The sequence below is a fragment of the Chenopodium quinoa genome, unplaced genomic scaffold (genome assembly GCF_001683475.1).
Source record: "Chenopodium quinoa cultivar QQ74 unplaced genomic scaffold, ASM168347v1, whole genome shotgun sequence".
NCBI classification, from domain to species: domain Eukaryota; kingdom Viridiplantae; phylum Streptophyta; class Magnoliopsida; order Caryophyllales; family Amaranthaceae; genus Chenopodium; species Chenopodium quinoa.
The window spans coordinates 3,486,588-3,499,823 of record NW_018743555.1 but is presented as its reverse complement, the minus strand read 5'-3'; the positions used below and the strand labels follow the sequence as shown (position 1 = coordinate 3,499,823).

The following is a 13,236-nucleotide window of genomic DNA, read 5'->3' as shown; positions in this document are numbered from 1 at the left end:
ATCGTCGGTGACATTGATCAATCTTTTGCTTAACCATGCTGAGGAGTTCCTGAAAAGGAGAGGAAGCGAATGCTTCTTTTGCGGTAGTTGGCCATGCCATACACCAGGGTGTCCCCACTATACACCAGTGAAAACAGAAGGTAAAGAGTTACTTGATGTTTTCGTTGCAGAAATTAATCTTACTTCATCTTCCACTTGGGTATTTGATACCGGCTGTGGTGCTCATATCATTAATAACGTGCAGGGCTTGAAAGAAAGTAAGAAGTTAGCAAAAGGGGAAGTAACGCTTCGAGTAGGAAATGGAGCAAAAGTTGCTGCACTTGCTATTGGAAGTTATCATTTAAGACTTCCCTCTGGACTTGTTTTAGTGCTTAATAACTGTTATTATGTACCAACAATTACTAAAAACATTATTTCAGTTCCATTTTTAGATTATGAAGGATTTTCATTTGAAATAAGAGACAAATGTTGTTTTATTTCGAAAGAAAATATGTTATATGCTAACACAAAATTAATTAATGGTTTGTATGTCTTAGAATATACAACTCATGTCTACAACATTGATCATAAAAGGCAGAAAATAGATGGTTCAAACCCAACTTACCTATGGCATTGTAGGCTTGGTCACATCAACCAAAAGCGCATCCAGAAATTACATAAGGATGGACTTCTCTCTTCATTTGATTATGAATCATTTGAAAATTGTGAGTCATGCTTGCTTGGGAAAATGACTAAGTCACCCTTCACGGGTATAGGTGAAAGAGCTAGTGACCTTTTGGGACTCATACATACGGATGTGTGTGGACCAATGAGTTCAAAAGCAAGGGGTGGTTTTAATTACTTCATTACTTTCACCGATGATTTAAGTAGATATGGTTGTGTTTACTTAATGAAGAACAAGTCGGGATCCTTTGAAAAATTCAAAGAATTCAAGAATGAGGTACAAAACCAACTTGGGAAAACGATTAAAGCATTACGATCAGATCATGGTGGTGAATATTTGACCCAAGAATTTGATGAACATCTGATTAATTGTGGAATACTTTCACAGTTGACTCCTCCGGGAACACCACAGTTGAATGGTGTGTCAGAAAGGAGGAACAAGACTTTACTTGATATGGTGAGGTCCATGATGAGCTTTACTGATCTTCACATATCATTTTGGGGATATGCATTAGAAGCAGCTGCTAGAGTACTAAACAGAAGCCCGTCCAAAGAAGTTGAAAAGACTCCATATGAGATGTGGAATGGAAGAGTTCCAAAGTTGTCTTTTCTCAAGATTTGGGGATGTGAAGCCTATGTTAAATGTTTACAAGGTGATAAACTACAACCTAAATCAGACAAGTGTTTCTTTGTGGGCTATCCAAAAGAGAGAAAAGGGTATTACTTCTACAATCGCGAAGATAACAAAGTGTTTGTTGCTCGCGATGGTGTCTTTCTAGAAAAGGAATTCCTGTCTAGAAAGCCAAGTGGGAGTAAAGTGGTTCTTGAAGAAATTCGAGACGAGCAACAAATGGATGTGGATAACACCACATCAAAGGCGAGGGCGCGTGAGTCGATTAATCATGCGTCGGAGCGAGCTAATTCGACTAGCGAGACTCCTATCGTCCCACTTGAACCTAGTTCATGCGAAAATCTTCAAGGAGTTGGAGAGAATATTTCTACTGTTGCTCCTACCCCACGTAGGTTTGCCAGAATCAGAAATAAACAGTTTGTTGAGGTTCTGATAACTGAGGATTCTGAAATCTTCTTATTGGAGAATGAAGAACCTACAACCTACAAGCAAGCTTTGGCGAGCCCAAACTCAGATAAATGGCTTGATGTCATGAAGTTCGAAATGGAATCAATGTCTGAAAATGAAGTGTGGACCCTAGTTGACTTGCTTGATGGGGTAAAACCCATTGGTTGCAAATGGGTTTACAAAATTAAAACAGACAAGGATGGAAATGCCTACATCCTTAAAGCAAGACTTGTTGCGAAAGGATATAGACAGATTCATGGTATTGACTATGATGAAACCTTTTCCCCAGTAGCCATGCTTAAGTCCATTCGGATTCTTCTAACGATTGCTGCATTTTTCGATTATGAAATTTGGCAGATGGATGTCAAAACCGCCTTCTTGAATGGGTTCTTGACGAATGAAGTGTACATGACACAACCCGAGGGTTTTGAAGATCCAGAAAATCCTATAAAGGTATGCAAACTTCACAAATCCATTTATGGATTGAAGCAAGCATCCAGGAGTTGGAATCTTCGTTTTGATGAAGCAATCAAATAGTTTGATTTTCTCAAAAGTGAAGAGGAGCCTTGTGTATACAAGAAGTCTAGTGGGAGCAGCATATTTTTCCTAGTTGTAGACACCTAAAAATGTCTCCCCAAAACCAAACCCGATGATAAATAACCTTTCACTGCCTCTATTGGTCGGGTTTAGTATTTAATCCCGAGAGTGCTTAAAATATCGTATTCATACCTTTGAAAGGTCTATGGATTAGTCTTGATGTTTGGTAAAAGCATAGTTTTAATTTTAGCCCAAGCTTATTAATTAATTTTAAGCCCAAACCTTTTTATTTTATTATTTATTTTTGGCCCAAACATTTTATTTATTTTTATTTTATTATTTTCTTATTTTAGCCCGAATAATAAAAGTCAGACCAAAGCCCAAAATTATCAATCGGCACTTAAAAAGCCGAAAGAAATTAGGGTTAAAAATGAATTTAGACGGAAAAATGGACTGGAAGTGACCGTGTCACGGTACAGTCTGACCGTGTCACGGGAACCCTTCCCGTCTGACGGTGGGACTTCCCGTGACACGGGAAGTCTGCCGTGACATGGGACGTTCCGTGTCCTTTCCGCGTAAACCCTTAACGCGTTTTTCATTCCGTTTTCTGAAAATTTCCCGCGTCACTCCAAAACTGTACCGTGTCACGGGAAAGTGTACCGTCTGACGGTTTAGTCTGACCGTGTCACGGTACAGTCTGACCGTGTCACGGGATACTTTTTTAGGGTTTTTATCATTTTAGGGTTCCGTGTGCTCCCTCAGCACATTTTCCCTATAAATACCCCCTCATTTCTGATGTACGGGGCAACCAGAATTTTATTATTTTTGTTTTCTCTCTTCTATGCTGTTAACCTAAACACTAGCCTACCCTTTTTACTTCAAAATTCCTTCTTCAAGCACTCAAAGGAGTCCATATTTTACTCGAGGTTCTGTCCTTAAGCCAAGGCGTGAAAGGTAGAATCGTTTGAGGGTTTGGCCCCAAAATCAACCTTATTTAATTTAATTTAATTTAGTTATTGTTTTATTATTTCCTTGAAGTTATTTAATCACAGTCTGGGTACATTTTATGTCTGAATGGAGGAGCAGTGAGCTGGAAGAGTTCGAAGCAGAGCAATGTCGCAGACTCTACAACAGAATCAGAATATTTGGCTGCGGTTGAAGCAGCCAAAAAGCAGTTTGGATAAAGAAGTTCCTAACTGAGCTGGATATCGTACCAAGTGCTCAAAAGGGAATCGAGTTGTATTGTGACAACAATGCCACCATTGCTCAATCAAAGGAGCCTAGGTCACACTTCAAATCCAAACATGTTGAGAGGAAGTATCACCTCATTCGAGAAATCGTTAACAGAGGAGATGTGAAGATGTGCAAAGTTCATACGGATGAGAATATCGCTGATCCACTTACTAAACCCCTTCCACTACCTAAGCATGAGAAACATGCTAGTGAAGCTGGATTGAAGCAAATAATGTAATTAGAAGTTGTATTTGTTTTTGGAGAAAAATAAGTTACATATGTAATACACTCATTTGCAGAATTATGTTTAATCAGAAATTTTATCATTTCCCTTATTTAATCGTGGTTTCAATATTAAATAAAATGTCCAAAATAATTATGAATTGATGGGATCATCAAGTTGATGACCTGATGAATGAAACCCCACAGGTGAACTAAATTCATATATTATTTAAGTTCCTAGTTCGGAATCATTAAAATGGACATAAATGATTTCTAATAATGGAATAGCATGTAAGATTGATTGGATAGCGCAGCTTCATGGGCTATAGGAGCATAGTGAGGCTCGGTCAGTCACATGGATATGCATGAATGATGCATGATCAAACTATAGACCTACTTTGAAGTTCAAGTATAGAGCTTCCGGATATATTAGTGGATTCCTTTGACATGAGTGGAACATTGATCTCATTCAATGGATGTTATGGTTGTGGTACACTCAAACGTCTGCCCGTAACTCGAGATTATAAAGGGTGTTTCCTGGTTGTTTCAGAAGTTGAGTGGGAGCTTTGGTTGCCACAAGATTGGATTGAGTCTACCTATTAAATATGAATGTGTCTTGGCCCCTTGAAGAGGGAGAATTCAGAAAAATTCATGGACGTGCTCAAATGCATTACATAGTAATCATTTATTCTTTGAATCTCACTCAGTTTTCAAGAAAAGATTTGTAGACTAATATGATCACGACATGAGATGCAATCATATTATCAAATCGACACACATTGACTTAAGAAATTTGAATATTGCGCACTTGTCTCAGACAAGTGGGATATTGAAGGAGTTGTGTCTTCGATAAGTGCAATTACTAGATATATCAAGGATCACTATTATGGAGATAATAAGTTCATTCTCTTGGGGCATCATCATCTGTTGCTAGACTATGAGAGATGATCTTTGGGCTAGTAAAATAGTCCAAAGCCCACTAGAATGGATCCTATGAGGTCACACACAAAGGTATTGGGTTAAGCAAGTAAGAGGCCCATTAATGGGCATTATGAGCACTTAAATAATCATGAATAGGATTGGGCTAGTGTAGTTTGATTAGGATTAGGAATTGGCTTGGTCCTGGACTCTTATTTATGGATGTGATCTATAAATAAGATCCATGCCTAGGGTTGCAAATAGAGAAGTCACAATTAACTTACAGTGAATTGTGAATCAAGACAACCAAAATCCCAAAACCCTCATCTCCCTCTCACGGCACCCCTCTCTTTCCCCCTTGGACTTGCGGTCGGCCACCCCTGGTGGTGCTCGCGGTGGTTCATGGTGGTTCGTGACTAGTTCGTTGTTCATACTTCTCCGTAGAAAGTCGATTGAAGAGTTCGATCGCGTCTAACTAGCATTAGTGGAGGTCTTAATCCGTGCCTGTGGACCAAGTAAAGGAATCACGTTTGAGGTTCTTTGTCTCCCTTGTACTTGCTCGATTACTAGTGGAATCACGCTTCAAAGGTATAATTCTTACTCTTTATGTGTTATGCATGAGATCCTTGGTTAGGTGCTATATGAATATGATTCATGATTATTTCCGCTGCGTAGTACCTATAATTCCCTACAAGATTATGGGTAATGATGAAGCAATGCCACAACCCAAAGGTAGGAAACAACTTACTGTCATGCAAAAAAGAGAGATTGTTTATGATATTTTACACAACATGGGTGGTTAGGATCTGCTAAGAGGCTTTCAGTCACAACAAGCAAGGAAATTCAATGTTCACAAGTCATCAATACATAGATTATTTTAAGACATCAAGAGGCAAATGGCAGAGGGGAATGTGATAGACGTCACAAGCAAGAAGCTTGGTAAAACTGGACCCAAACCAACAAAGTATATAGATGAGTTTGTGCAGTCAGTCCCTTTGTATAAAAGGATAGCAGAGAGAAGCTATGGGGCTTCTCTTAGCATATCACATGTGACCATTCACAAGCTAAAGAAAAAAGGGAGGCTCAAGACACATACAAGCACAAATCACCCAGCCCTCATATCCAACCACAAGGTGGCAAGACTAAAATGGGTGTTAAGTCATCTGTTGTATGTTGAACAGAACAACAAGCCAAAGTTTGAGGATTTGCAGCAATATTTACACATTGATGAGAAATGGTTCTACCTGAACCTAGAGACAAGGAAGTTCTACTTGCTTCCAAATGAACCTAATCCATATAGGTGCCAATAGTCCAGAAAATTCAAGGTAAAAGGCATGTTCGTGGTAGTGATTGGCAAGCCAATTTTTGACAGGCAAGGAAATGTACTACATGATAGAGAGTATGGAATCTTTCCATTAGTTTATGAGACTACTGCAAAGAAAAAAAGCAAGAACAAAGAAGCTGGAACTGTGGAAATAAAGGCAACACAGAATGTAAACAAGGATGCAATTAGGGAAATGATTCTCAATAATGTGATTCCAGTAATCAAAAGAAAATGGCCACCTCATTTGTTTAAGGACATTTGGATTTAGTGATAATGCCAAACCTCATAAAATTCCTAAGGATGAGGAATTCATTCATGCATGTCAGTTAGAAGGGTTCAACGTTCTGTTCATTTATCAACCATCACAAACACCAGACTTGAATGTGCTAGATCTTGAATTGTTCAATGCATTACAATTCATACAGTACCAATCATTCCCTAAGAACTTTGGGGAACTCATTGACAATGTCAAAAAGGCATATGACTCTTTTTATCTTGTACTAAACAAGTACAGTTGGATAACACTACAATGCTGCATGGAAGAAATAGTGAAGCATCTAGTTGGCAACAATTTCACCCCACCACACAAAGGGGACAAAAGGCTGGAAAAGACTAGGCTTGCTACTAGAACAACTAGATTTGGAGAGGGTTTCAGTTCAATAAGCTGTTGAACATCTCAACACTTTATTCATACCAACAAGGGAAGGAAATGAAGAAGATGAAGGGATGCAAGTTGATGTAGATTGAACGCATATGAGACACAAAATGAAGTTGACAGACTGCCACATATAACCAATGAAGATCATGGAAACAAGTGGTGAAATACTAGGTAATATTTATTGTTTTTGGTTTTACCACACTTTATAAGTAATTGGTTATGTGTATTTTATTAAAATTGAGGCCATATGTTGTAAGGCAGTTTGAACAATCTTCTTTTGAATATGTAAAAACTTTTGAACAACTTAATGATATGAAGTTGGTTTGTTTTATGTGCAACAACTGCTTACATTATGTCTGTGAGACACATACACACACATTTAAATCCATCAGAGGGTGTTGGTTTATGACATGAATTGCATAAGTGGATCCCTCAACCAACAACTTGCATATCAAGTTTGTTAGAGCAATTCCAACTTTTCAATTTTTAAGTGTCAACTAAGTCCCTTCATCATTTGGGTTTATTACACAATAGGAGACTCACACATTAAGGGACTCACACATACATGGACTGATGAAGGGACTCAAACATTTAGGCAATGTAGACACCCATTTGTGTCTCCCCAAAACCAAACCCAGTGATGAGTGCCTCTCACGTCGAATCATAATCGAATGAAGTGAAAGTGTGGAAAGTCTAGTGTTTCGGTTAGTTTTTAATTCTTTTCTTTCTCTTTGTTTTTGAAAACCTATTTTAAGAAAACATCCAATCCAATTTGGTTTGGTCCATGGCAAGGGTCTAATAATAGCGTAGTTGGAGGAGGCTTGAAAATAGCTTTCCAACGATATATTATAAGCCCAATTCCGATGAATAATGAGAAAGTTATGGCTAAATTACTAAACTGGGCCCGGTTTGATATTTATGTGCGGCCCAATGATCTAGAGGAGGGCCTAATATTGATTTATCAATCCTGATGCAATTAGAATTGATTTTAGTCTTCTTAATTCTTCTAGAAGGTTCTTTTCATTCCTAATTTAATTAGCATTGATAAATTGACTTTGGTTGACTTTTTAGAGTTTTAATCAGAATAAAAGAAGTGTTTTTTTTAAAAAATACGATTTTGCCCTTCTATACGGCTAAATTTTATTAAAATTAAGAAAATGCGTGAAACTGGTTTCTAGCGCATGACGACAGGATTAGCGCTTGACACTAATGCTTGGCGTCTGGTGCTAGCCTTAGCGCCTGACACTAATGTCTGGCGTCTGGCGTCTGGCGCTAAGTCGTTTTATTCTCTTCAAAACTCTGATTGGTTTTTCTATCTATCCGGCTGATTTTCTCTATAAATAGCCTCCTAAAACCTCCGTTTTCCATCATCAATTCTCATCAATTCTTATTCTTTCTAATTCTTTCTTCTCACCAACTCTCATCAAGAAATTCTTGATTCTCTCTCTCTCTTTCTAAGCCTAGCTTTTTACAAACACAATTCCTCATACATTAGCACTAGACACACCTAGCATAATTCGAAGTTGCCTTCGCCTTAGACGTGAAAGGTTTGATTTCTGAGGGTTTGGTCCCAAATCTAGTCTTAATTTTCTTTAATTCCTTATTTCAATTATTTAATTTAATTCTTTGATTTTATTATTTTCCTTGAAGTTACTAACGCGTGTATTTTGTTATTAGAAAGAGATACGAGGCATCCAAGTAAGGCCCTTTTCTTTTGAGCTTATGGGCAGAGTAGAACAGAGCCGAGCAGATTTCAGCAGAGCAAAGCAGAGCAGAGCAGATTTCAGCAGAGCAGAGCCGAGCAGAGCAGAGTAGAGCAGATTTCATTATTATTATTATTACTATTATTATTATTATTATTACTATTATTATTGTTATTACTAATATTATTATTATTATTACGAATATTATTATTACTACTATTACGATTACTACTACTACTACTACTACTACTACTACTACTACTACTACTACTACTACTACTACTACTACTACTACTACTACTACTACTACTACTACTACTACTACTACTACTACTACTACTACTACTACTACTACTACTACTACTACTACTACTACTATCGCAATTAAAGCCGTACCTAGTAAAGATATGATTATTATTATTATTATTAAATATTAATTATTATTAATATTAATATTATTATTAATTATTAATAATTTATTATTATTATTATTAAATATTAATAATTAATTACTATTATTATTATTTTGATTAAATATCAATAATTAATTGTTGTTATTATTGTTAAGTATTAATTATTATTATTAAATATTATTTATTTATTATTATTATTAAATATTAATTATTTATTATTATTCTTATTAAATATTAATTAATTATTATTATTCTTATTAAATATTAATTATTATTAAATATTAAATATTAATTATTTATTATTATTATTATTATTAAATATTAATTATTATTCAATATTAAGTATTAATTTTAAGTAGAGCGGAGCAGAGCATAGCAGGGCAGAGCAGAGTAGAGCAGAGCAGATTTCAGCAGAGCAGAGCAAAGCATCTCTAAATAACGGGCCTAAATGCTTTAATTGATTTATTGATATTATGATATAGAATTCATGTCTAGGTTGTCATTATGATTCCTAGTATCATGTTAGGATGCTTGATGTTTTGAATGACAACAATGATTCCTAGTATTATGTTTAGGGAAAAGGTTATAATATCAAATATGCTTATTATGATGCTTCCTATTCTCTTCCTAATATTCTTGTTAGTATTATGTTAGAGTTAAAGCTTTAATTTTTATTGTTTAGTGACACGCTAGGGTTTTTTTTTATTAATCTTGTTAGTATCATGCCTAGGATCTTGCTATTATTATGCTTTAACATGATGATGATTCATTATTATTTTTATTATGATTATTATTATTATGTTGCTTGATGTTTATTGTTATTGCTTGATCACGCCTTTTATGCGTGTTTAAAGGGAATTTGTACTTGTAATCATGCTTAATAAGATAATTAATAATCTTGTTAGGGTTAATTTGATAATAATTGATCGCAAATAATAGTTTTGTTTGTGCATTAATATTCAACCACCATAGATAAACATGTTTAGGGTTAATCCTATTGATTGCATGTTAGTCATAAAGCGCACATGAATACGATCAGAATAAAGTAGAGACCTATTATTAGGACAGGTTCAATCTCTTTTAGGTTGGATTTGTACCTTCATCTCCGAACTACCAGTCATGATTCCAGACCTATTGGAGTTGATGATCTCCTGGATCGTTAAGGGGTGTAACCTTCACCTCGTGAACGTTTTACAAGTTCCTAAAACTTGTTGGCGACTTTTTTGCTCTAGCTTCCTTCCCTTTTGACGCCACCATGCTTAAGTGTATGATTACTGTGGGGTTCAAGTTTGGGGTAATGCTTGACATATTCCCTACAGTTTTTGGCGACTCCACTGGGGAGGATTTCTATTTTAATTCCTGAAATTTATTTCGGCAATGATTTAGAATAAGTGGATGAGACTCGAAACGTTCTAAGTATTTCATGTGCGTAATTTTGATTTACATTATTGTCATATACATAAAAAAGATCTCATTGGAAAGACCATCCGTAATAAGTTAAAAACATAGGATTTTTACACATAGGAAATTTGAGGAATATCTTTCACAACTAGGATCGAAATAATGCTGCGCGAAACTGGAAAATTTTATCGAGCACAGAAAGCTGCTGAGGCATGTAGGAACTAGTGTCAGAAAACCCTTAGGGAAGCCAAATCGCGGCGCCGGCCTCTGTTCGCTGGCGCCAAGTTCTTCCAATACTGAGCCAGAAATATGCGTTCTAATTTTGACTAGTTTTTAGCACTGTTTGCTCGATCCTACTTCCTGATTGAGTTTTTCTCACTTTTTTGAAACCCATATGTGTTCTACATATGGACATAATCCTTAGGGAATTCATGCTCCATCTACGTGATTGAACGCTTTGTGCAACAAAGGGTACATCCGAGAATGTTGAATTCACCAAACCATGGAAGCGAGTTTTTAACTCGCAGTGTCCCATCCACTCGCGCGTACCCTTCAAAATGTAAGGCTTCCGCGCGGTGCATCCGGACAAGTAACCATGGACCCTATTTGACTAACCCATATCCCGGAATTTATAGAACTAGAGCCATGGTTAGGTTGCAAACTCATTGCATCATGTTGTGACTACTTGACTACTTGTGCATCTCTTAATTGTGCATACTTATTAAGTGACTAAACTAACCATTTGGTTTGACTTGTGTTTGTAAATAAGTCATAATAAACTAACCAATGACTAATGGGCTTTGTTTAATTAATTGATTAATTAATTTGAGCAAAAAAAAATAAACTTAAAATCGAGTCATAGTTCCTTTAAGTCAACCCCGATTTTTATTCCCGTATACTGCACAAGCGTCAACTTGTTTTGGTCATAGCTGGAGTTCTAGAAAAAACTACGAGTCTTACAACCTTTGGATCTGTAACCCCGAGTTTTATATTTAATTTGGCGTTGGTTTCATCCCAATCAGAGTCACATATCAAAAGTTATAACTTAAATACCACAGTCTATCCAGTTTAATGCATATACGTGAGGTCTTAACTTAGTCTTTGTTCGAGTCTAGTCACATGGTCATGACACGAGTCTTAACATGTCACCTACAATCACTACACTCACTAGTCTTAGCAAACACTTTGTGTATATGTCACCATGACCATGTCTTAGGTTCATGCATGAGTCGGTTTTTTCCGTCATTTGAGTTGGGGGTACATTCTATTCCTAATTTTTTCATGTCTCTCCATCTACATCACCTTTCCATTCTCTACATGTTTTCTCCATATTACAATGTTCATTCTTCTTACCTTCTTTCATCTATTTCATGTTGAATAGAGTTGAGTCAAATAATTAACAATGAATATCCCTAATTTCCCTTTCCACAGTACTTGGTCAAGGAGAGAAGGGCGATTAATCAAGGACAACACCTTTATTCAAGTTCAACTTTTTGATAAACCAGTGAGTCGGAAAAGAAAAGCTAAGAAGATAATGGCAAGTCAAGAAGAAGTCAATGAACTTAAGAAGCAGTTGGCTGACGTAACTGAAGTGTTGAAGACTTTAACCCTTCAAATCAATGACCCTGTGAAGCAATAACAAATGGAGCTCATGCAAGAAAGCTTGAGCAAGATATCTAATGACTATAAATTCCAAGGCATTAGCTCACAAGGGGTCTCGGTGGACGAGGAGCTTCTTCCGCATAAGTTCAATGCTACTGACATCCCTATATTCAATATAATCCTTATCTTCACTTAAGAGCCTTTGAAACAATAATGAACATTAAGGGGATTGATAGGAAAGTCTTTCATTCCTTGTTTTCCTATCTCTTGAAACCGTTTGTTAACAATGGTTCTTTTCTCTTGATAAAGAGAAAACTTCTACTTGGGATGCTATAGTAAACTCTTTCATTGATAGGTATAAGTGCAATATTCAAGTTGAAACCGATTATAGACAACTTGAAATGCTAAGACAAAAAGAGAATGAAGGCTTTACCCCTTTCTTCAATAAGTGGAGGGAAACTTCTGCTAAAATGATTGAGGTGCCCACCGAAAAAGAATCTGTGAGGATGTTCATCAAAAATTTACAAAAAAAGTATTCAAAGCACTTAAAATATCAACACAACTTGAATACTTTCAAGGCCGTCTATGACATAGTCATCGAGATCGAAGATGACCTCGCACAGCAAAAAGCTACTAACAACAGCAACCACAGTGGCTGGAAAGGAAAGAAGAACGACAATCCTTCTTCTTCCGAAAATGCCCACTCTAGTAACAATGTTAGTACCTTTGATCTCAGTGAAGCATTAGCCATGGATAACCAAAGATCTAAGAAGCAACTAAGGAAAGACTTTACCCCCATTGGGATTAGCTACGATAATGCCTTCGATCAACTCCATGCTAAGGGACTCATTACTCCCATTGGACCTATTCAAGATCCCGCACCGGAAAAGAGATTGCCTAGTTGGAATCCAGATGCACATTACAAATATCTTCAAGGTAGGGGTCATACTACTGAGAGATGTTGGACGCTAAAGGAAGCTATCCAAAATTTGATCGATAATAACAAGCTTCCCATGCCTCCAGCTAACAAGAAGAGCGAGTGATGATAAAGCAAAACGACACAAGATAAGAGGCGAGCTCCAACGACAAGATTTCGTGACTTCCTTTTTCTTTTTTTTTATTTACCCTTTTCCCAATAAGTCTAGCATAGGCACCTTTTTATTCTCCTTAAATTTATTTTGTAGGACCATTATTTCTTTTCTTTAATAAAAATGAGCATTTATTTTCTTGCATATGATCATTTCATTACATTGCATTTAAAAAAAAAATCCATGACAAACTAAGCATAAGGTATACCAATGATTTGAGGCACCCCTTGTAGCCACATCATATCACCTTTCACCCTTCAAATATGCAATCCTTTTTTGATAAACTACTTTGAGCCTTGTCTAACGATAGACCTTTCATTTTTCAACCCATATCTACCTAACCTTGGGATGGGATGGTGTGCAACTTATGCAATTTTCAATTTCATAAAAAGCTTG

The 13,236-nt window shown here is 36.4% G+C and overlaps 1 protein-coding gene across 1 annotated transcript; it reads left to right on the top strand.

Moving 5' to 3' along the window:
* Positions 1–5,547: 5,547 nt before the first annotated feature.
* LOC110740270 lies at positions 5,548–6,646 on the top strand. Its single transcript, XM_021920751.1, has 3 exons — positions 5,548–5,888; positions 6,024–6,192; positions 6,302–6,646. Exons 1-3 carry the CDS (start codon positions 5,548–5,550, stop codon positions 6,644–6,646), a joined length of 855 nt encoding a protein of 284 aa, XP_021776443.1.
* The last annotated feature ends 6,590 nt before the right edge of the window (positions 6,647–13,236 follow it).